General features: G+C 46.7%; 1 protein-coding gene across 10 annotated transcripts in view; it reads left to right on the top strand.

Moving 5' to 3' along the window:
- KCNQ2 (potassium voltage-gated channel subfamily Q member 2) overlaps positions 1–24,075 on the top strand; it is a 71,159-nt gene that overhangs the window by 31,155 nt on the left and 15,929 nt on the right. For 2 of the 10 annotated variants that reach the window (XM_040575837.1, XM_040575835.1), the window contains 6 exons: positions 3,729–3,797; positions 6,060–6,089; positions 18,737–18,960; positions 19,398–19,506; positions 20,023–20,154; positions 22,586–22,693. In XM_040575837.1, coding sequence (XP_040431771.1) covers positions 3,729–3,797; positions 6,060–6,089; positions 18,737–18,960; positions 19,398–19,506; positions 20,023–20,154; positions 22,586–22,693 — 672 coding nt within the window. Of the gene's footprint in view, positions 1–3,728; positions 4,894–6,059; positions 6,090–11,469; positions 16,571–18,736; positions 18,961–19,397; positions 19,507–20,022; positions 20,155–22,585; positions 22,694–24,075 lie in introns of those variants that run through there. The other 8 variants (XM_040575828.1, XM_040575827.1, XM_040575830.1 and 5 more) reach the window with 6 other exon arrangements.

Here is a 24,075-nt window from a genome sequence, read left to right as displayed (position 1 = left end):
TGTCCAGTCGAAAAGATGTGTAAATGGCTGGGTAAGATTTATTACAAATAACATTATCTCAGGTTCTGCAGAAAAGAGTATATCAAATGATAGGCATATTTTATATGAGGTAGTAGGTATCTGAAGGTGTAGTAAAGTCAATATTTGAAGATGTGGAATAAATGCAAGCCATTAATTCCACATCTTCAAGACTGTGGGCCAAGCTCTGTTCCTAGAGCAGTTTAAATCTTCACTGGATGCATTAACACCATTAAGGCTGATGTGATTTAGTGCCCGATTTCCAAACCTGGTTCCAGTTTTCACAGATGCAAGTTTTACCACCTTAGTAAACTGTACTTACCACTTTGTCTGTGTGCTTAATTTACAGCAAATTGCATCAGTGATTGCAAGTATAAGATTATGAATGCATACTATGTTGTGCAGAACAGCAGCCTGCTTTGAGAATTGGGCATTTTTCTACTGCTGAAAGGAAAATAAAAGCACAACTCTTCACAACTCTTCCATTCCAGTTCTTATATTAAAATATTTTATAAGCTTCATAAATGTTCCCAGTTATGAAGAATAGCTTAGGCTGGAGACATAAAGTCATGGTGAGGGTAATAACTGGCTCCTCATAGGAACTCCAGCACAGCATGGAGACTCATTTTAGTTCCCATCCCAGTATCCATCTCCTTGTCACCCTCTGCTTAATCGCTCATACTGGGGCTGTTCAAAAAAATCATCATCGTCTCTGTGTGCGTGTTGTGTGTGTGTCTGTGTTTGCTCCTGCGCACTGTCGTGTGCTGCTGCCCTCTTTGTGTTGTGGGGTTTTGATGATGTCCTGGCCGGAGGCATGATATCCCCACTGTCCCCAAATGCTTGAACGTTATCTGTGCTACCAGGGATAGCAAGTTTGCCTTCCCTTTGGCTGGGCGAGCCTGTAACCGGAGTTAGTGTGGTGTTTCTCTGTGCGGTTCTGGGGTGGGTGATGGGAAGCAGCTATAGGTACCGCTGAGTCCCCTGCAGCAGCCGGCGATGCAGATGTGTGCTCTGGTGGGTAGCATGAACTGTGTGTGCTCCTGTGGTGTGCAGATCTTCTCACCTAGCTCCCCTTTAACCGAAACTTGCTTCCCTTGCTAACAATTAACACACGGACTGGGAGGAGAGAGAGAAAACGTGAGCCGCCCCAGCTGGAGGTTCTTTCTCCATGCCTTTTGAGGACACGATGACGCCTGCTCCACCTGTCCCTGAGCGCGCACACACCAGTGCAGGATGCGCTCTGTCCAGCGTGTTACAGCAAGGCTCAGCTAAAGTGCCTTGCAGAGCCCTTAGTTAACAGGCTTAGTTAACAGTCTTTTCTTTGAGGTTCTGGTGAATTAATGCAATACAATAGCAGTTTTCCAAGCTGCTCTTGTAATGGCAGGTTAGACTGAGTGCTCGGTTCAGATTAAATTTTAGGTCAAGTATGTGGCTGAATCAACACACTTCTTTAATAACCGTATTTTCAGTAAAGCATTCTTTTTTCCATCACACATCTCCAATGCCCACCACCTTACTGCAGAAACAGGGAATTTCCATGTTTGCTTGTGTGTCATCACCTTTGCATAGAAGCTTCTGTGGTGGCCTGAGAGCTTGTCACCTTCAGCACAGGGCAGACCTCATGTTATGGGCTAACGCAAAGAAAAGACCCATCTGGGATCCTGAATCCTTCAGCCTAGTAGCTAATGAGGTCTTGAGCTCTGAGTTGCATCGGAGCCCTGTATTTGTGATCCCAGCTGGAGAAAGTAGGGCTGCTGTCCTGTGTTCTGCTGCGCATGGACTTCTCTGGGAAATTAACTCCCTGAAAAAAATAGTTGTGTCCCCTTCATGCACTTTGTGCATGATTTTATGTACCACCTTCTCCCATCTTGGAATGAAGCTGCAAGCCCTGTGGTGGGTTTGAATGGAGGTGACAGCCTAGCACTTGCACACTGCGCCAGTGCACCAAGGTCAGCTTCTTCCTGGCGTCTCGAGTGAAGAGGATCATTAATTCATCGGATCAGGATGTGCTCTTCTCTGGGTGGAAGTGAACAGAGCTGGACTGGGGAGCTGAGCCAAAATTTTCAAGCCTATTTTTATTCTTTTCTCCATACTTAGGATTGGAAATTTTTTTGATTGCCTCAATTTTGTGAACACCGAAGCTGTTCTGCTGAACAACTGCATTTTGAGTATGTGCTTTGCGCATGTAGAGGAAAGGCTTTTCCAGTTGCTTTTTTTCAGTTAGAAGAAAACTGTAAAACTGTGTCTTAATGGCTGGAAAAATGTGGGTATAAATATCCTTGCCTTTATTTTATGGTTAGCAACAGCCCCATTTCTTACAGCACCGCAGCCAAGACCAGTCTGCGAGGGGAGTGCAAGCGCTTGCAACCCTTTCCTTCCAGTCCTCAGCTACGGTTTTGGGGCAGTTTGAGTAGACCCTCCTTGCTTTCATTAAAACCAGCGTGACTTATTTTCCAGCAGACAGAAGCAGACCTTACCTGGGAGTTGTGGCCCTTTAGGCCATCACCCTAGGCACACAACACCCCCTCCAGGCTACATCCCATCCTTCTGCTCGCCTGTCCCAAGCACAGCCAGAGGCAACAGCTCTGCTGACTTCGCACCCCCTTGGACCAAGTCATGATGTGTAGCACTTCAGCACTTTGACATTGGCAAGCTGGTGGCACAGAAAGGAACTTGCAACAAGCCATGGGCTGGGCCCCATAGGCCTTGACCCCAAATGCAAAGTCCCCGAGCAAGCTCTTAAGTCGGTGCTGCTCTTCCCCGCCATGTGCAGTGTTCTCCATCCTTCCCCAACACCTCCAGCTCACATCGCTCCCAGCTGGGGCCTGACTAAGGATATTTCAATGCAAAATGTTTATGGAGCAGGCTTCTCAGGCCTGAAGGCCGCAGCACACCCTCTGCTCTGTGCAGTCAGGCTTCCTCTTCTGAACCAAAGAAAGCAAAGGTGGAAAAGGGAGTTAATTTAGTGGCTTTCAACACAAGATAAGGAAAAGAAAAACAGTGTAGTAAATTGTTTTTATTTTGATTTTTTTTAATTGTTCACCAGGATTTCCATTGTCAGTCTCTTTTTAATGAGAAAGAAAAGAAACCCTGCGTTCCTCCCAGATCCAGATGGCAATAATATGTGATTATGCCTCTTTTTTGGGGCAAAACCTGACAGCAGGGAACCAGCTAATCTTCACCCAGAGCACACTGCCTTTTCTCCTGGGATGCTCCTGGCCTCAGGTCCCTGTCTCCTCTGCCCCTCAAACTGCTCCCTTTCATTCATCTCCCTGCTCCCGAGAGCAGCAGGGTTGAGTTTTCTCATCTGCCCCCAGCACTGGAGTCTCTTTCCACTTGATACACAGCCAAAGCACTGACCTCCAAACAAACCACTGCCCACAGGCAGTAAAACAGCTCTCCTGCCAAAACACCGCGGTGCTGCTCAGAGACCCTGGCAGCCTCTTTGGGAGGTTAAGAGCCCGGTGCAGCAGACAAGTTTCTCTCTCTCTCTTGCTGTCCCTCTCTCTCTTCCCCACCTCTCTGCTGCAGGGCACTGCTGGAAGCAGCAGGCAAACCCCCTCCAGCCTTCCCCAGCTGTCCCCAGTTGCAGTCGGTGGCACAAAGCTGGTTCTAGTTGAAAGGATGGGGCAGCAGGCAAAACTTCCAAGGTGGGAGGCTCTGAAATCAGCTCTGCCTGAATATTAACCACCTTTCTTCTCTCCCTCTAGACTCATCCCACCTCTGAACCAGCTGGAGCTCCTGAGGAACCTGAAGAGCAAATCGGGACTAACATTCAGGTTAGCAGCGGAGTTAGGAGAGCTTGGAAAGCTCACGCTTCACTACCTTTTTTTTTTTTCCTCCTCTTTTTTTTTTTTTTTTCCCTTCCTGCCTTTTGCATATTGACAACCTTGAAGATGTGAGAGGTTTTGGCAGCTGATCCCCATGGGTTGTTCAGCGACCTCCTTCCTATCCCTCTTCCATGCTGCACATGCATTTCTTCAGCCTAATTTGTCTCTGGAGTAATGTTACAGTGCTTGGCTGAAAATGCAAAGTTGTATTTTCAGAGGTTCAAATCAAGGTAGTGTTCCCAGTTTTCCTCTGACCTTTCTGTTCTTCACCACCCTCAGAGGAGACTCAAGCCCACGATGTGCTAATTCATTCCCTGTTCCCTCCAACCTTTCCTCACCTCCCCCTGAGAGCAGGCAAGATGTTAGTGGTGAGAAAAAGAAAAGGGACACCCTCATAGTCTCTTGCCCCAGCCCATACAGCATGTCCTGATTTCCTATGACTTCATAACCAGGTTAAAAAATCACAGATCCCACTGAGTTGGAACACAGCACATCGTGGCGGTGGGTCAAACACGCAGCGCTGCTGTGAGCATCCTCTGGGAAACCATCTTGGTTTCCAGACCTGCACTGTGAATCCATCAGGCCAAGCCTGACGTGTCCGTGTGGCAAAACAGCCACCGTAGCCATGCCCCATGCTCTCTGCTGATCACACATCATCTCTGTGGGGGGATATCAATCAATGTCAGCCAGAAGCATCACCTCATTTTTGCTGAATTTGCTGTGGTGAGGTATAAATTACTGCCCCAGAAGGCAAGGCATCCTGCAGCTTAAACAAGTACTCAGGAAGACTCATTTCTTGTGGTTCAAGCAGGCTAGGGTGCCCCATTTGGTGAAAGGGGAGTTGCAGACCCCTGGGGACAAAGCAGAGATGCTGGCCTTGCTGCAGTAGGGCTGCTGGGTTAGGACAGGACCTGCTTCAGGGCTGTGTGTCCCTCCAGGGCACGGAGATCTGGAGGCCCATGGGTCTGATGGCAAACTTTAAAGTGTGAGTATCTAAGCTAGTGCCTGGGGCCAGGCTTTGAAGCTGGGCTGAGCACAGAGCAGAGGGCAGGGGGGCGTTTTTTAGTCTCTACAGGCTGCTGCCTTCAGCAGAAGGGACAGGGCTTGGGGTCTTTGCAGATCTCAGGGTCTAAGCTCAGGGTGGAGGCAGGACCAGGGCTTGTAAAGCATCACGCTGCGAGGCAGTCGAGCTCCTTCTGCCCAGCTCTTCTTGCAGTCCAGTCCAGTTTGTCCCCACCAGAGACAGTCTGTGCCAGGTGCCAGAGGAAGCAGACTTTTCTCTGCTGAGACACACAATCTGTTCCCTCTCTTCTGGAGTTGCAAGGGCAAGGCTGGTTCAGGGCTGTTTTTTGCAGTTTCCTACTGTGAAGGTGCGAACAGTTGAAAGCAGAAAAAGTTTTCCTCATTGCTGCAGTGAAATGCCACTAAGCTGCCTGGTCAGTAAAAGGGATTTTTTTTTTTTTAATGTGGCCCTATGTTGGCTTGTGGTGCTATGTCTATCCTTTTGCAGATGATGATTTTTCAGGACAATCAAGTGGTTTGGGATCTCAGTAGGAGAATGATTGTAAAAATTGTGGCTTCCCACTCACTCCACAGTGCCTTTGCCAACTACTTTGGCAAAGTACCTGCCAAAGGCTTTGGAGGCAGAAAGGATGCTAGGGGTGCCAGGGCCTGGGGTCAGGGGTCTGTACCCCTTCCCACCAACACCCCCCAGTACTATGCGTTAGCACCGGGAGCGAAGCTGTGCATCAGCAGGTCTGGCATTAGCTCTGTCCTGATGGCCAGGAAGGATAAACAGATACCCCAGGGTCACAGGAGATGTTCAAATCCTTCCCTACGTGCAGAAACCACTCAAGGCCATGCATTTCCAAAGGAAGGGGCCACTCTCTGAGCCCACAGAAGTCCTCCTGTGCTCACACAAATCACACAGCCGTGAGGTGTCTCAGTCCTGTGTAGGCACAAGGGTGGGTTGGGATCAACTCTTCAGCCCTGTGCATTGTATGTGTCTTCTCTGAGGTTGTGTGAGTCTCCAGTGATCTCCTGTCCAGGCCAGAAACTCCAGGAATTAAGCGCTCCTTTCCCTCTCTTCTGTCCACAACTTCCACTTAGTTGTATTGTTTGGTATTGTCTTTTCGTTATGTTTTAACAGTGAAGCAGCAACATCTGTTGCCACCTGACACCATGCTAATGTACTATTGCTTCTGTTTAAAGGAAAGAGCAGCAGCCCGAACCATCGCCAAGGTCTGTATCACTGCCAGCACGCCATCCCCATGCATTACCCGTAGATCTCTATGTACGTGTGTGCGTGTGTGTACCATGTCGTGGCGCCATCGAGGGAAGCATTCTAGGTATTGACGTGCTTTTTCTGTGCTGTGGCAGTCCAATGTACCTACGTGTAACTCTGGACCTTAAATCATATCTTCCTTCCAGTCTGCCTGGGGCTGTGGCTACGAGGATAGCGAGGTTGTAGGGGGAGAGAGACAGCGGTGGGCAGCACGGGGGGAGCTGGCAGACATTTATCCGGGGCAACAGCAGGGCTCTGTTTTACGCTGCTTTTCTTTTCTGTTGCTGCTGGAGTTGTAGCTGAAACAGTTTAATGCAGGCTCAGGGAGTGGGTGATGCCTTGCCTGTGTCCCCAGCACGCAGTGCTGTGCCCGGTGGAGGGGATGTGGGAGCATGAAGCCATCACCACCCCACTGAGCTGGCAGCTCCTGAACCCTCTGGCTGCAGGGCACAGAAGGGCTCTCTGACACAGCACCACGTTGGGTGGCAGAGACACTCTGCCCTGCCCGTCCCTTTGGCCTCCCAACCTGCGGGTGAAGCACAGCCCCTGCCCTGTCTTTGAGTCCACGTGGAGAGCGTGCTCAGCTGGGCGCCTCTGAGATGTGGCGAGCACCTTCCCAGAGCAGCCACGAATCTGACCTCAGGGAGAGCTTTGTCTATTCACATGTCCCAGGGAAAGCAACGGGTCAGGCGTTTGGGATACTTCGGGGATATTTTTTGTCCTGCTAGAACTATTTAATTCTGGAGGTTTTCCTTTATTTTTCCACTTCTTTCAAGAAGCAATTCTGGGATTCAATCTCTTTTTTATTTTATTTTTTTTCCCCTCTTAGGAAACAAGTCACAAAACTGATGATCTGTGGAGGTCATCTGCTTGGCTTTCAGATCTTCCATCTCATATCTCAAAACTTAGTTTACAGCTTAAATATTGCAGATACTGAATATGTTTTTCAGAAGCGTAACTACAACCCGGCATTTTGCAGATGTAACTTTCTGCTGTGCATTTTAGCTTATCAGAGGACAGAAACTAATTTTTTCCTAGCACAAAATCCAACCAAAGATGTCTGGGCAGATACAGTGACAACTAAAGGAAAGAAATTTCATCCTTCCTTCCTTGTTTCCCTCCTTCTTCCCTTCCTTCCCCACACCCTTTTCTTTTTTCTGTCTTTCATTTGAGCTTTTCTTTGCAAGCAGAACCTCCAAAGCACTCCGTACACTCCCTGCCAAATAAATCAAATCACCAAGATCATGTTTCAACTAGCCAGAATTTTTATTTTTTTTCTTATTTGAGGTGTCTGCTAGTGCAGTGAGAGTGAAGGCAGCCCCCATCCAGCTTTATTAAAACAAGGAGGTGCTCTCTGGGAGCAGAGCGAGGCTGAAATCTTGGCCACCCGCCCTTGGCATCAAGAGGGACAAAATTTTAACCCAAGGGTCTGGCTGCTTTGCTGCCTCATCTCAGCCAGTGCATACACTGGCTGCATCAAAGGGTAAATCCACGTTTCTTGCAGCCACATGACTGCAGTGAGAAGAAATCTCTCTTCAACCCGATCAGCTCCATAGCTGGAGAAATCTGGGAACGGATGGTCCCTCATAGGGTCACACTAGCCTGCGTCCCTGCAGTCTCAGGCACTGGTCTTACTTCTGCGGGCATTTCCCTTTTTATCTCTGCCCTGTCTCACAGGGTTCATTTTCAGCACTGAGTACAATAGGTTAGATGGAATATTTCTTCACAGAAGTTGCAGGTTTTTCCTGTTCATTTTCAAAATTGCTTTCTTAATCTTCTGTCACAGAAAGAAGTAAAAATAACCTTTCACTGCCCTTTTTCAGGGTATTTCTTACTATGTATAGCTTCTTCATCAGGGTCATTTCCAAACGCTGCTTTCCTGCTCCTGTATTTTTCTCTGGTGACACCGATGGGTGCTGTTGCCCTCCCTTGTAAGATGCTAAACCTGAATCCAGGAGTGCTTAAACTGAGGTCTGTGGCTGCCATATATGTGACCATAGAGGACTTTCCAGATTGTTCAGTTCAGCTGACAGAACAAAGCAAAAGCTCTTTCCTTCTGTGCTTCATTAGGACAACATCACTTCTACCTGTTCCTGCTGCCCATTTCTTTCTGATAATGTCTCAGACCTCAGGAAAGCATTTTTCACAGAGGTCCTTATATTCAGGTCCCTGTATAAACAGGGGGCCCAGGCCAGCTATTTTCCTGAATAAATCTCTGAATCTTTTACAGTCCCACCCGCTTTGATTTCCAGCAACCTCACAGTGATGCTCAGTGTGTCATCCTGCCTGTATAGAAGAAAACTCATCCCCTTTGCCAGCCCACCCAACAGGGTATCACCCAGCCATGGTCTGTTTCACGTGGTGACCATTTCATATAGGAAACTCCTCAGGTTGAGTCATCTCTCCTTGCAGACCCCAGCACCATGCTATTACTGCTTTGGCCAGTGAAGGATTTACCACTTTCCATTTCACTAAAGTGGTGAAATGTATATTCTCTCATCTGGGCATAGCTGCATCTTCCTCCGATTGTGCCTATGTGTAGGGAGTGGCTGATTTCCTATATCCACAGCAGACACCCTGCAAAGTCCTTACAGCAAACAGAACAGAAATGGCTTTTCTGCTGTGCTGATTCTTACTACATTTGAAGTCAGAGCAGAGATGCTGGCCTGGCTCGTGGGAACACACTGTGCAGAACAAGCATTGCCTTGCCCGATTCGGGAACATCCCCAATGCCCTGCCAGCCCATAGGGTCTTGCCTCTGTGTCAGCAACGATGCTGCCCTCTGACTCCAATGCTGCTGTGGCTGTGCTGATTTCTGTCGAGGCAGCACTGGGAGAGCTGCTGCCTGGGCTGGGAAGACAGCAGGAGGTGACTGGGTTAGCGTGGCGGAGGCTCGGGGTCACCTGGAATGACCCCGGTGGCCTTTGGTTGGGTCTTGGCGTACACTGGGGCAGCCTGTCTGGGAGACAGGTTACGACTTTTCTCTGTCATCTCTGTTTTGTTTCCCACCGCAAGCATCCATCTCTGACCGAATGCTGGGCAGCCGTGTGCTGGCCTGCTCCGGGGGGACAGGAGCTCAGCTCCCATGACGTGGAGCCCAGGCTGCCATGAGCAGAAAAGATGCTGGCATTTTGCTACGGACCCCTTCACCCTTCCTATTTTCCTCCCACTTTTAAAAACTGCTTACAGAACCTCCCCTGTTGGCAGTTGCTTTGGGCGCTGCATCCACCCAGTGCTGTGTGTGCATTGGCCGGGAGGAGCAGCCGCCTGCTGCACTAAGTGAGCAATTCAGAGAGGCTGATGGGGTTTTGGTTACTCATATGCTAATCGGGCTGAAAATTTACTGTGGCATCTTGTCTCTGTTTATTTTGTCTTCTGATTGTAATGTCAAAAAGGCAAACGGATGCTTAGCCAGGGCTACGGAGGCTCCTGTATGAAATGTGTGCTCCAGATGCTCCTTCCCAGATGGTTTGGTACACATCTGAAGGCATCCATGACCAGATTTGTTCCTCTTATGTTTTCCAAAATGTGACTGGGCAAAAAGATAAAAATTAACGAACCAGATGATCACAGTAATACATTCATTTCAGGAAAAAAAAAAAAAAAAAAAAAAAAGAAACAGAAGGATTCCAGGGAACTAGGAAGCTAAAAGTCAGATTACTTTGTCCAGCATGAGTTAAGTTCTATAGGTAATGGGAGGAACCTCTTTCAAAGGTTGTCCTCAGCTGTGGTTTGTCCTCGACCCTAATGAACCCAGCAGGACTTTGGCCGTTATATTGAGTGAATGCTGGACTGGGCTACTTTGTAATGTGTATGTATTTCTGTGCGTATATATCTCTATATATCAGTGTATGTATATGTCTGTCTGAGATACACACGACACTAATAGCTCTGCTGAGGGGTGTGATTAAGGCTTTTGTACGCACTGGAGGATGCCTTTGGTTGACTCATTGGGCCCATGCTCCCCCAGCCTGGGGTGGCACCAACCACTGCTGCCCATGGGAGCCGGTGTCAACCCTAGGAGCCCGCAGGGCTGTGTTAGCCTGGGTTGGTGTTTGGCCTTTTAACCGATTAAACCGGTGTCAGAGACTCATGCTGGGACTGACAGTAATCTGGAAATAATCAGTTGCCTTTAGGGGAGCGGATTATTTGCACAGAAGGGACTACATCTTTCTGTAGGGACTGCAGAGGAGGCTGAGAGCCCGGGTAACCCATCCGTCCCCCCTGGGCTCTGCATGCTCTATATCCTGCTCCCACACCGCGATGCCCGGACCCCAGCTCCAGGACAGCCCCGGTAATGCCACCAGTCCTGGGGACGTGGGGTCCTGTTCCGAGCACCTGAGGAGTGCCCGGGAAGGGGAGAGTGGCATCGCCTGAGCTTGCACCTACCACGAACCAGTAGGAATTTCTACAAATTCCTTCTGTGCATGCCCATGAGCTCTTCCAACTGCTGAATTCAAGCTGAAAATGACACTGGGTTTTTGTGCCCTTCAGCCTTTTCAGTCTGCCTGTGAATTCAGCAGGGAACACTAGTGGGCGGCTGCGTGCTGGTGGCCGGGGGGGCGATTTGGGGCCACCCCATCACCCTGCCGCAGGCAGAGGGCTGCTCCGTGGCCTGGAGAACCCTCATCGGTGGCAATCTCTTGGCAGGGCTCACGGAGCCGTGGTGGGGTGTCCACAAAGCCAGGATCACCCCAAAAGTGTTAGGGGCCATCAGACAAGCATGACGAAAACCAAGCGTGTGAACGCTGATGTTCAAATGCCTTCCTGTAAAGGACTGCACCACACTCCATTTTTATATATGGATTTTTTTTAATGCCAGGCTTAAAGTAAAGCTATTACCTTTATGAGTAGTGCAAATAATTCAGAGATTAACTAGCTCACTTGGTGAGATTTTTTTATTTTTATTTTTTTTAAGAATAAATTCAAACATTTCAGGTGTTGCTGGAGAATACAAATTAAATTTTTGGCTCTCCATACTTTAGAAAATTAAAATATGGTCTTTTTTAATCTATTTAGAGGAAGAAGAACATACTTTTTGTTCCCAATGCAGCTGAAAATTGTCTTCCTGCAGGACTCATTCAATTGTAGATGAACTGATGCCACCAGTTCAAAGCAGGATGTGTCATTTCTAATAATGACGTTTATTGACCACAGCAAGACAAGTTTCAGACACCCCCTTAATTACTTTTTTTAAAATTTAATGCTCAAGCATAAAAATCCTGTCATGAACCTGGCCCTCAAATCAGCTGTCTTTTAAACCTAGAGTTAGTAATCAAAAGTTTCCTGTCTGGCATTTGCTTCCAGGTCTAATTTTTACTCTCCCCTCATTTCCAGTAAAAGCAAACCGTGCAGGGAGTCACTTTGCGGATGCTGCTCAGGAAACTCTAGGTACCACGGGAAATGCGTCGCACGGAACTAATCAAAAGCTGCACGGCTCATTCTCCCTCTACCCTGCTACCACCCGTTCTGATCACTTCTCTGCTTAATAGAGGTACTAGATGAGTAAAATAAAAGCGAAAGAGCCTCCCCATTGCCCGCTCAGAAATTAGCGGCTTCCTTGTCTGCTTATCATGCAGAACTTGTTGAATCGCAGAGATGAGGATGGGGAATTTGGTCTGGGCTAGCAAGCCAGTGACTGTTCAGCAACAAAGGAGGCGAGGAACCGAAGTTTAACAAATGATGAAAAATTTAAAAAATAGTAATCTTTTTTTTTTTTAAAAAAAAAACAAGACCCCTTCCTCCCTGTCACTCCATCCCTCCTCAGGGTCCAGAGAATCCTTGCAAATTGAATTGCACTGTACAGCAATACGAAGTTAGTAGCATGAGAAATGCCAGCTTCCCCCTCCACTCAGTCACCATCCCTTTGGCTCTCTGAACACTGCAAATTGACCTTTCCTAGTCGTGTGGCCTTTAGAAGCCACGGCTTGCCTATCTAGCACCTCTACTACGCAGCTAGAGAAGGACTAATCTTAGCCTGTCCCACCAGACATAGGGGATACGGGTTCTCCTTAGCCTTGACATTGCCCTTGTGAATGGGTCTGTTTCTAGATTCAGTGGGGAACAGATAGCTAGAGCAGAACGTTTTGTATCAGCCATGTTTTCATCTTTTTCATGAAGTTGACAATTGCTAGGTGGCTTCAGAGAACTCCCAATGAGCATCCCTTAGTGCACCCATCTGATCACCATGAGGGCACACAGATACATGTATTATTTTCCTTGTGTATAAAAATATCTACTTTCATGCCTGCACTGGAAGAGTCTCTTCCCCTGCCCCAGACGTTGCTTTTCGGCAGCAGACATGCACCTTCTTGAACTACCAATGCCCAGAGTTTGCATGCTTTGAATGCTGGCAGGTGAACCCCATCAGCTCTTCCCCTGAGGCCAGGCAGGTGAAAGCCCAGGAGGGGCAGGGCACTGAGTGATGCAGCATGTTTGTGAAACTGGATTTTTGCATGCTCTTTCTTGGAGTCCATTTTAATTCTCAAAATCACCAGTCTCTGTCTCCGTCAGAAAGCCGATAAACTGCAGTTATATCAAAAAAAAATAAATATGTATCTCTGATTTTCTCCATTAATTGTTCCAACTTATATCTTTTCCTTCCTTGCTATTTTTTTTCCCTTGCTGGTTACTTTTATTATGTGTCAGACTAGAGGCCAAGACTCATATCTGAGACTTGTGTGTACCAGAAGCTCAGAAGTAGTGTGATAAATCCCATCTCTGAATGGGTAACAAAGAGTCAGGGGGCATGATCTAGATTTTATGACAGCAGTTCTTGTTTGATAGTCACGATGGCAGGTTTCTGGTAGGAAACTCTGCTGTACCTGGATAAATAGCCTGAATCTTTGAGTTAGCCTCCTGCTAGGTGTTTTGATGGTACTTTAGCACTCCTTGAAATTTATCTTTGAAAGGACTGGTTTAAATATTGGGTAATTATCAATTGCACAGACAACATTTCAATACATCTCCAAAAGGCAAAGATTTATTTAATAGCTGAGTTGGAAAGTTTATCATACCTTCTGTAGTGTTTCCATTTGCCAGGTGAGGTTGCTTATCCTTGGAGGATGAAATGTAATGCGGGCAGGGACTCCTCCCAGAGAAAGGCTCCTTTCATTGCTTAGCATTGAGGTTGGTTTGGGCAGAGTTTAAGACAAGCAGTGATGTTCGTAATGCTCTCCTCTCACCTGTCTGTGTCCAGTTCTGTTTTCTGGAAAATCAGCCACTCTGATCTTAATGTCTTTCTTGCATGTCTTTCTAGGCATGAATTTTTGATTGGTAAAGCCAGTTTTCCTATGTTCTACTGAATTCCTTCCTTCTGTGGTCCTCATTTCATCTCCTCCATCTTGAGTTCTGTGAGGGAAAGGGAGGATGAGACAAATTATTATCTCAAGATCTTCTTAATCCATTGGAGACCTTGCAAAGGGGAATTACGGGCTGTGCTTCTTCGTGCCACAAAGGAGTCTTGAATTTTGGAGTATCTACAAGGGCATCTTTGTTACCTGCATTCTGAATATAGTTTTGTACACACTGTGCTTTAGTAAAACTGTAGGTCAACCCTAGAGGGACGTAAAAATAACTCAAATATCTGGGTTTCCTGGATCCTTGGCCTACCTGCCTGCAGTCAGCCACTGCACAGACTCTTAGGGGCAGATGCCAGCGCTTCGATGCATCTAAGGCTGAGTGCTAAGGAGACTTCATCTAGGATGCATATAATGAAATAACAGTGAACAATGAGGCAACCATTGAAAACTCAGTGTAGGTAAATTAATAGAGAACCTTTTAGGAGCCATGGTTTTGTAATGTACTAAACCAATGATCTCTGGTCAATAAACGCAGTAATGCATGCATTTTTAGACATCAGTATAACTATACCAAGCCAGATTAGTAAATCTATCATATTCTGCTTTGTAAGAGACATTTGTACCTGACGGCAGAAGGAAATGGCACACAGACCAGTTAAGGAAAGGTGTTTGCAGGGCCCTTGACTGGCCTGCAGGTCTGGGTGCAGCATTTCTTAAAGTCCTATTTAAGAAATAATCAGCCAAGCTTGAAGACGCAATCTAACTGTTTTTCTCTGCTCCTGAAATGCAAACTGGTTGAGCTGGCAAATAGCTAAAGGCTGCTGGAAGACGCAGGACATGTGCAGTGTGGGTTTTAACAGTGCCCAACACCACTTTGGGAAAACCAAAACCAAAACCAAACCAAACTAAAACAAAAAACCTTCCTGTGTTAGGAAGAGAAGGGTGAGAGCATAACAGAGATGCTGCAAAATACCAAAGACCAGCATTAATGACATGTCTGGATCTGGTGTTCTTTTCCTTGCCCAGGGTCCCACATCTGGCCAGGCTTATGTGGTGGCTTCAGGGACAGTGCCAGTCTTTCCAGTTGTGATTTCAGTGACCTCCTTCAACCCAAGCCCAACACCCTGGTTGTGAGGAATAGGATTACTCACCATGACATTGATCATTGGCTGAGTTTTCTTTTTGTTTTTCTTATGCCCAGGTTGTTCTGCTTCTAGAAACTGCATTCGCAGGGCTGAGTTCACCTTTGCAATGGCATTTCTGAAATCACTGGAGGTAAATCAGGCTTGAGCCTGCTCCTCTGGTGATTTCTGCTCTAGCCATGGCAAGCCTTGCACACACAGACATACTTTCCTTGCCTTAATGTCCCCAGTAATTGGTTTCTGCCCAGTGATTCATAAAGGCTATCACTCACTCCTGGCTCTCCTGCCTGGTTTTAACAAGCTGTTCTCATACGCCATGAGCTCAGCACAAGCTCCGGATGGAATAACAGCCTCATTTCCCAGCAAGAGATAACCTGCTTCTCCTGGCCATAGATTTACAGGAGAAGAAACACTTTTCCTGGCTGAGCTTCTATGCAGAGGTGGATCTGAGCCATGACAACCTAACTCAGTTTGGCCTACAAAATGAAAGAAGAGAATGAAACAATTGCTCAAGTGCAGTTTGAAATCAATGGCAAGAAGTTACAGGTGATTGTTCTCATTGATCCAAAATTTCTGCTAATATTGTAATCCACATTTTGAAAAGTGCTGGTTTAATACCACAGAGGACTGTGGAATGAACCCCCGTACAAGAGAGGGGTTCAGACAGGAGCTCAAGCCCACAGCATCCTAAGGAGGCTGGGTGGCAGCTCATTTAAAGGTTAATTGTCATGCATTTTCCTGCTGAGTGCTGGGCTGTTGGACCTAACTGAACCTAAATGCAAAGGCCACTATGCAGTGAGCACCCTTCTGTCAACTGCTGGGGCTAGGGATCGGTCCTTACACATTCTTCCCTTGGGGGCTCTCATTTTTCTGCCTGGCCACAGAGAAAAAGTCAATTCAGCTTGTATCCTTTGTAAATCCAAGCCAAAAGCTGAAAGTCTTGTGAACCTTCCCTGAAGTCAGACCGGAAACATTTTTTTTTTGGTCATTGAATATGCTTTTAATAGCTGCCAACTTAAAGTAGTTACGAAGATCCAGGAAGTAAAGCACATCCTATTATGCTGTTACAGCTTCCCATAATCTCTGACTACAAAGCCATGGCTTACTTTCCCTTCCCTTCCCCCTGGAACGAGCAAGGTGCGGGCAGTGTGCTCACGCTGCTCTCACCATCATGATTGCAAGCTTTGATTCGTGTTGTGCGTGCCTGGATTACCGTTCTCCTTGTGTTCATGTCACCAACACATGTGCTGTCCACAGAACTGAAGTCCATTTACCATTGAGTGACATCTAAATACCACTTCTCTGGCACACTCTGTGTCACTTTGCATGGCTTCCTGGTTAAACGAGAACATGATCTTGGATTAGCTGACAACAGCTCTCTGTATGTATTTGTTTCTTTTGGACTCTTGCCCGCCATCTCCTGCAGACCCCAACAGCATCCCCCTCTGCAGGGATTGGACTTGCATGTGAATTCCAGGTGTCGTTTCCAATGAGAGAACTGCATGGCAGAAGGAAAACTGCAGTGAATTGTTCATATTGTCTCATGTTGTCCTTGTTGAAACAACAGAGTTCCATTAGGTGTCGGGTTTTTGTCTGAGTAGTGAGTGCTCAGGAACAAAACCCACCCAGACCCTAATTGTTCATCAGATTTCTACGAGAATTTTTAAAACACAAAAGTATTGCACCTCGTGCTATCAGGCTTGAAACCCTTCCCTCAGGTTCCTCCCTGAGTCCAATGCTTTCTTTTTGGCCTTTTGTGAGTCTTGCAGTCATCTGCAGCACATTTACTGTGGAAATGGAAAGGGGCCCCAAAGAAAAGGTCCTGCTTTACTCAGTGATAGGCAACTGGGTTTGTGCTGAAATTGGTGATGGGAGCATCAAGGATGAGGCACAAAGAGATTGCTTTGAATTCTGAATATTCATGTTTTGCTGATTCTTTTGTGTAAAACTTATTTTTAAAAAGGCTGTATAGTTCAATGCGTTACTGCCACTGAAATGCAGTAGATTCCAGGAATATTACTTTTTAAAATCAACTAAAATCAAGAAAAATATCCAAATGGCCTATTTAGGATGAAATGACAAACAAAATTTCAATCTGGCTTCTCACCCAGGAAACGCAGAGTGAGAATTGCTTTTCAACATTTGGTTGCTGTGTATGGTGCTATTGGTAGCATCAGGGCCTAAAGCTTACATCCAGAAAGGTATTTATTTATTATGCCTGCTCCTGGAGTCGTGTATAGATTTGTGCCTCCCATCTGATTTTCAGCTGTGCTGAATGTCTGCTGGCCCCTGGCTTTCAGATGCATTTTGCACTTTGCAGGTGGCCAGTGTGCTGGAAATAAAATCTCCAGCACCTATCTCTGCAGTTTCACTGAACTAAAAATGCATTGTTAATTGGATGCATTTTTCTACTTTTCCTTTTCTACTTGAAACTTGATCATGAGCAGATTTTATTTGCATCTTTCAGCCTGGAGTTGTTGCCCAGCCAACGGTCAGAGACAGCCCCGTCCCGCACTGGGCAATGCCAGCAAATGCTGCCTAAGCACCTTTCTGCCCGTGTAAATGTTCCATGTCTCACAATGTGAAGTGACTTTGTAAAAATAGCACCTTCTTACTCAACAAATCTGCTCCCCGTGTGTCTTCAAGTCACGCCTTCTTCCTCTCCTGACAAAAACAAATGTCTGGTGCTGTCAGCGCAGCGCGGCTGGTACAGCTGGGAGAAGGGAGCTGCAGTTTGCTTTGCTTCAAACAGCAGCAGCAAAGTTCTGGTTGAGGAACCTCGTGCTGGGTTTGAAGGCAAAGGAGGAGTGTTTGCTTCTGAGTTTTAAGGTGGCACTGCCGAGAGACAGAAAAAAAACAGGCCTTTGGTTGGTGACCTGGAAAGCTGACATGGAAATCAAAATTCCAGCAGTGTTGTGCCTGCAAACTGAGGCAGAGCGTGTGCAGCAGAAGGATAAGAGGCTGCTGCAATGGTGCAGAGTATTGGAAATGAAATCCTTGGTTTTGCTCTGTTTTGATTCGCCTGTTTACAAAATATTAGCTCCACGCACAAGTGCCTTGCACTGGTTGTCTAACCTCTATTCGTAGATTTTAATAATCAATCAGTGTTCAGAGAATATCGAATTATCCAGAACCCTTTGCAGTTGGGTTCCCCCGACGCTGTCTCTCAAGAGATGGCCCTTTCATAAAGATTCATACTAGCTTTTTGTTTGCAATTTTGATGTGAAAATTTGTCATCTTCATTTGGACGAAAGTTTTTATTTGCAAATTTCAGAATTTGGAAAATAATTAAAGCTGACTGTTTCTCAGTGACCTTCTTTTCAAACAATTATTACACATTATTAAGGAAATTGGATTCTAATAGAAAAACATCAATAAATTGCCGTATTTTGAAGCTGTAAAATTCTGCTTTGCATATTTATGGAGCCTGTAGCAGACCTGCAGCTAGGTGGTAGTTGGCTTTGGGATGGAATCTTTATAGGATATGAAGGAGTTGTATATTTAAGTGTTCATATTTAAGTATTTAAACATATGACTGGAAAAATACTCTTTGGAAGATCTAAAAGGGGCAGATCATATTTTAGGAGGGCAGAAAGCCAAGGGCAAATGAAGGGGGAAGGACAGGTTTGAGCACCAGAAATGAAGTGTTTCCAAGTAAAGTTAAATATCTAAGGTAAAGGCTTTTTTATTGGTATTTTCTTATCAGATATAGGGTTTTGGAAGGCAGTTGTGAAAGAAAAGCTTCCTTGCTCATGATCGGAGCCGATCAGTGATTTAAGGACTCATAACCTCATCGTTTAACGTCATTCTGTCCCGCCAGCCCTGGCATCCCACGAGGGGCTTCTGTTCAAGTCCTCATTATTTTTTCTCTCTTAATAATCATTCCCATTTCACTCATTATGGCGGAAACATTTCTACAACGCTTTCTTAAAAAAAAACAAAACAAAAAAAACAAACAAAAACCAACAATAATTAAATAAAATAAATATATATCTTAAAAAAAAAAAAAAAAAAGAAAAGCCAACAGCAAAGCTACATCTCACTGCTGCTTGGAAGTGCTCTTGGTTTCTAATGGCTGGTGGGGAAGGACTGCGTGGTTTCCAGAATGACTCCTCCTGCTGTCTCCTTTTTGTCTTTGTTTCAACGTGTTTCTCTGAACAGTCAGAAGGTCAGTTTGAAAGATCGTGTCTTCTCCAGTCCCCGCGGTGCTGGCACCAAAGGGAAAGGCTCTCCACAGGCTCAGGGCATCCGGAGGTCCCCCAGCGCTGACCAGAGCATCGAGGACAGCCCGAGCAAGGTGCCCAAGAGCTGGAGTTTCGGAGACCGCAGCCGAGCCCGGCAGGCTTTCCGCATCAAGGGAGCTGCGTCGCGGCAAAACTCAGAAGGTGTGGGCTTGGGAAGGTGTGGGCTTGGGGTCCTTTGGGACCTTGAAACCCATGGGTAACACTGACACTCTCTTCTCACCGTCTAGGAAGGGCAGAGCTGCAACCTGGGGTGCTTAAATAGGTCCGTGACCCCTTCCAGCCCTTTAGCTGGGGTACAGGAGTACAGTGAGAGAGGAAACCTCTTGCTGACATCCATGGTAATATTATATTTATGTAGGGCTGAGGAAGGAGGAAGAGTCAAGCATCTAGAGGTGGATTGGTCCTGCATTGCTGGATGTCGCCTTAACGTGGCTGGGGATGCTCTCACTGGGATGCTCAGCAAAGAGCTCTCTGGTGCTTCCTCCGGGGTTGCTGTTTGCAATCCAACTCCCCCTTCCTTGCCTGGTATGGGGGAATAGTAACATGCTGTCTTTTATTCCTGCCTCTCCCCAACCCAGAAGCAAGCCTCCCCGGAGAAGACATTCCCGACGAAAACAAAAGCTGCAACTGTGAGTTTGTGACGGAAGATTTAACGCCAGGACTGAAAGTCAGCATCAGGGCAGTGTGGTAAGAGAGGGAGAGGGGGAAAATGGTCCAGAAAAAGAAATGATAGGAAAAGAAATAGAAATGTAAAGTCCATGCAGAGATGGCAAATGCTGAAATGCCTGTGCTGCGGGCTGTTTTTCCCCTGGGTGGCCTGCCCTCCTTTACAGAAAATTCTGCCAGAAAGGGCAATTTTTGCTGAGGGAAGGAATAAATGCAGAAACAGGAAAATCCCCTGCAGGGATGCATCCAAGCGATCGTTCTCACTAGCTCTGAGATTTAATGCTGACATTTATAAAAGTGGTGCAAAGGGGAGGCTTGCACAGCTGATAGGCTGGGGGGGCATCGGTGTCCCCTGGTGCAGACAGGACTTCAGCTACGAGCCCCATCCCTCTCCTCTTGCTGCATCCTCCCCCAAGCTCACAGGGTTGGGATTCATTCCAGTTTCCCTCACCTCCCTTCGTGTTTTTTATTTCCCACTATGCAGGCCAGGCTCCAGCCCAGGGACTTGATTTTCCCTTTTTTCTCCCTCTACTGCAGCATTATGCGATTTCTCGTCTCCAAGCGCAAGTTTAAGGAGAGCCTTCGGCCCTACGACGTGATGGACGTCATCGAGCAGTACTCAGCCGGTCACCTGGACATGCTCTCCCGGATTAAAAACCTTCAGTCCAGGCAAGAGACCCCTCTGCTTGCTTCACTTTTTCCCTGCTTTTTTGTTCACCACGGGGACGTTGCCATGAGAGAGAGACACTTTCCTTTGCAGCTAAAACTGAATTATTTTCTTCCTAAGAGGGAGCCTAGAGGAAACATCGCTGCTCATGGCTGAGACCCACGGGGATGAGCAGGGCAGGGAGAGCACGCAGAGCAAGCGCTCTGGTTATACCAATAAAACTGCCTTGTTGCCCACCCCAGGACAGCCCTGGCAGCTCGTAGCAAGGTTTCTCCCTCTTCTGAAAACCACAGCATTCGCAGGTCATCCCCCTGCAGGCTTTACTTTAGGAGTTTCATCCAACCACCACTCCCATGTCCTGTGTTGAAGACCAAACCCTGAGCCCAAGCACCCCGAGCTGTGTCAGCTCAGCAGAAGGAGCCCCGGCTCTGCTGAGCACAAGGACACCCAGAACAGGAGACAGGGCTTGGCCTCGGGCTGTCTGCGATCGAAATAGTTCACCATTTACTTTTACACTTGGATAACAAAAGTATTTCCCTTGATGGCTGCAGCAGCCAAGCTTCCTCTGGAAGCCGTTGGGGAGGTTTTCATTTAATTTCCAGCCCATTTAGGTCCTTGAAAATGTGCAAAAAATAAATGTTTTTAGGTACGCAAGCAGCTAGGTGTGTACCCCAAGAACTGGAAGTTTGTCTTATGTAAAAGAGGAATCTCTCTTCTCCTCCTAATCTCTCAGAGACCCTTTTAACGCTGCTGTTTGTGATGTTCAAGTGGTGGAGGCAACTTTCTCAGTGTTGCTGCACACCATACATTTCTTATTTCCAGCTCTGTTGCCAGAAGGTAAATTCTCCCTTGTGATGAAGACTAAAATATCCCGGAGAATTTCCTCTCTTTGAGCCTCTCACCCCCATTCAGTACAAATTCAGTGATTATGGATCTGAGATGTGCAGCTGAATCTGGAGGGGGAAGAGGAGGAGGAAGAGATTGATATTCCTTATTTTAACAAGCTGCAGCATGAAGCCTCCAGGCAGCCTCTGCAGCTGGGGGCGAGACAGTGGGGTTGGCATCTCCGCTGGCTCCAGGGGGTCTCCGGAGTTCTCAGCCCCCCAGGATGGTGCAGCTGTCTGCCAGCTGGCCTTGCCGGTGTCCTATTGACCTACTGAGGTGGTGTGCTGTAAAGGCAAGGTGGTTTGGTCAGTTGTTGGTTTTTTTTTGGGAGGTAAGGAGTTGAAGCTTTTGAAAGACTAAACTGAATTGTCCCCAAAACTGCACCAGTGGGATTGTGAGGCAGAAATCTCAGGGACAGGACTAGGCTGGGACAGCCACCGACCCCACGGCAGGGACGTCAGGAGGACCAGGAGCTGTTTAAAAGCCACGTGTGAAGTACCTGGATTTGGGATCCAGGGCTAGTGGGTAGCTTCAGTGGTCTTCCTGTCCCCCCCAAGCAGGAGATCAGTGATGGTAACAGGACCAGAGCCCCTTGGGCTGACCTTTTGAAGCCTGCATCGTAGCAGAGAGATGGACACATCCCCTGGCTGCTCACCACCCCAGAACAATCGGAAAGGGCCCCCCTGTAGGAGAGGTGTGTGCCTGGGGTGCCCATAGCCAGCACTGGGGCACGACCAGCTGGTGCTGGAGTGTGGTGTGCCCATATACTGGAGCCCAGGGAGGCTGTCAGGGGGCATTTCAGAGGAGAACATATATTTTTATTCCCCTTTCCTTCATCAACCAAAGCGCTGTGCTCTCCCTGCCTGCTCAGCTCTGCGGGGCCAGCTGGGACCTCCCGCAGCCAGGGCTGCGGAGTAAAGCTGCAGTCGAGCAAATTTCCGGCGTGTTGACGTGCACTTTCCTCTAACCATGAATGCCTCTGTCACCGTGGTGTGTGTTTAACGTGCTCTTTTCAGTGTTGTGTTCACACCGTCTCGTGCCTCATCCCGACACCTTGCCAGCCACGGATGTCTCCCATTCATTGAGTTGCACGGTCCTACAGCGTGTCTCGCCGACCCCAACGGCTCGTGCATTTCTGAACTAGCTGAGGATGTGTTATCTAGTGGTGTGACTGAAAGGAGAATGAGTATTTGTTGTTTCTTGTCCAACCATCTCAATGGGATATTGCTGCAAATATATTCCAGAGGGTAAAGCATGTTACCTATAATATCTGGGATGGGGGGGGTCTCCTAATCAGCAGTGATGTTTCCGTGGTGCCAAAAATCTCCAAATCTTACCCCAGGGTGGGTAAGATTCTGGTTTTCACCGACGACAGGTGGTAGGAAAGAAACCTCTGTTTCCAACGGAATATATTTTCAATTTCTCTCTTTCTCTCTCTGTCGTTCTGTTTTTCAGTTGTTTCTTTCTGCAACTTTCTGACCAACTTTTCTCTACATGTTGCTTCATTATGCATTTTGCTGGTGTCTTTTTTCTTATTTACTTTGCCAGGATAGATATGATTGTGGGTCCCCCGCCCCCTTCAACTCCCCGGCATAAGAAGTATCCAACCAAAGGACCCATGTATTCTTCCAAAGAATCTCCCCAATACTCGCCTAGGTTAGGATTCACAAAAATGCCGCTTTCTCTGGATTTTTCATTTGCTTAATGTCAAACCCCTTTCATGCCAGTTATATGACGGCATTTATCACTTAGCAGCTTGCTAAATCGTGACTCAGAAGGGCTCGCTACTCTGGGTGTGCTCCGATTTACTTTCAGTAACGAGCTTTCACACTAGGCAAGCCAAAGAAAAAAAAAAGGGACATCCATACTGTCATTAATAACCATCAGTTTCTTCAACTAGTGTATTTCCAGTCTTCTTCTAGGTGCTGGTGAAATTTATCTTTTTAAAATCTCATATTTTATCAGACTATCTTCAAATATAAAAAGCGGAATATTTACCCACAAAGCCAATATAAATGAGACCATCTACTTTCCAAAAGAACAAATGCCCTACATTCAAGTGGAGGAGGCTCTGTTTGCAGCTCTTTGGACTGTGAAATGAGTTCATCTCGGTGGGCAAAGTAAGAATGAAGTGTTTCATGCCTGAGAAATGCAGTGGTCCCATTTTGCTGATGCAACTCTAGTGACCACAGAGGTAAAAACCATTAAAAAGTTACCACCATGAGACTCGCATTCAGAAAAAGGTCCCGATTTTGCATGTAAAAAGAAAAGGAGTCTAACCAAGCCCTCAGCCACTCAGTGAGATTTTCTTGTTGCCCTTATTAAGCTCTCACTTTAGATAAAACCGTACCCGAAACTGATGCCAAAGCTGAACCACCTCTTCAGAGGCATTCTTAGGTCTGGACAGCAGAGAGCTGAGTAGCAATTTCACCACGTATCGAACCACTGGATCACAGGGCAGGTATAAATACTTGCCAGAAACTTATTTTCTGTGTACAAATAGTAGGTGATTTTAAATGCAGCAAGCTTAGCCTCAGCCTTTTTTTTTTTTTCTAAATATACTTGCCCTCCCTAACAGCTAATACATGACAAATCTCTTGATTTTTATTTAAGCTTCTCTGACTAACCTTCACTAGAGGAATGTGAGTAAAAGGAATATTGAAAGCTTACCTTTCCCACTCAGCCAGCTCAAAGATTAAATAAAATTAAGTACAGAATTTTCCAGAAGCCCCAAGCTTTGTGCTTGGGAAAAAGATGCTTTCAGAAAAGCATTTTTTCAATTTCCTTTCCCCAAATGATGATGCCTCAAACAGGTCTTTAAAAATGAAATAAATTTCTTATTTGTAGCAACATTTTAAAATTAAAATAAAAATACAGATTCAGATGGATGATCATTTTTTTGATTTACCGATAAGGTTAGGTGTGCAACAAGCCTTCAGTAGAGATAAGGTTTCCACATGAAAGCTAGTGCCTAGCACACAGAAAAGGTGATGGATGGATACTAGGGGAGGAGATCCAAAATGTCCCAAGCTGAGATA

Source organism: Cygnus olor, chromosome 16, assembly GCF_009769625.2.
Source record: "Cygnus olor isolate bCygOlo1 chromosome 16, bCygOlo1.pri.v2, whole genome shotgun sequence".
In the NCBI taxonomy this organism is placed as follows: Eukaryota; Metazoa; Chordata; class Aves; order Anseriformes; family Anatidae; genus Cygnus; species Cygnus olor.
The sequence above is the reverse complement of the archived record's forward strand: the minus strand, read 5'-3'. Positions and strand labels throughout refer to the sequence as shown.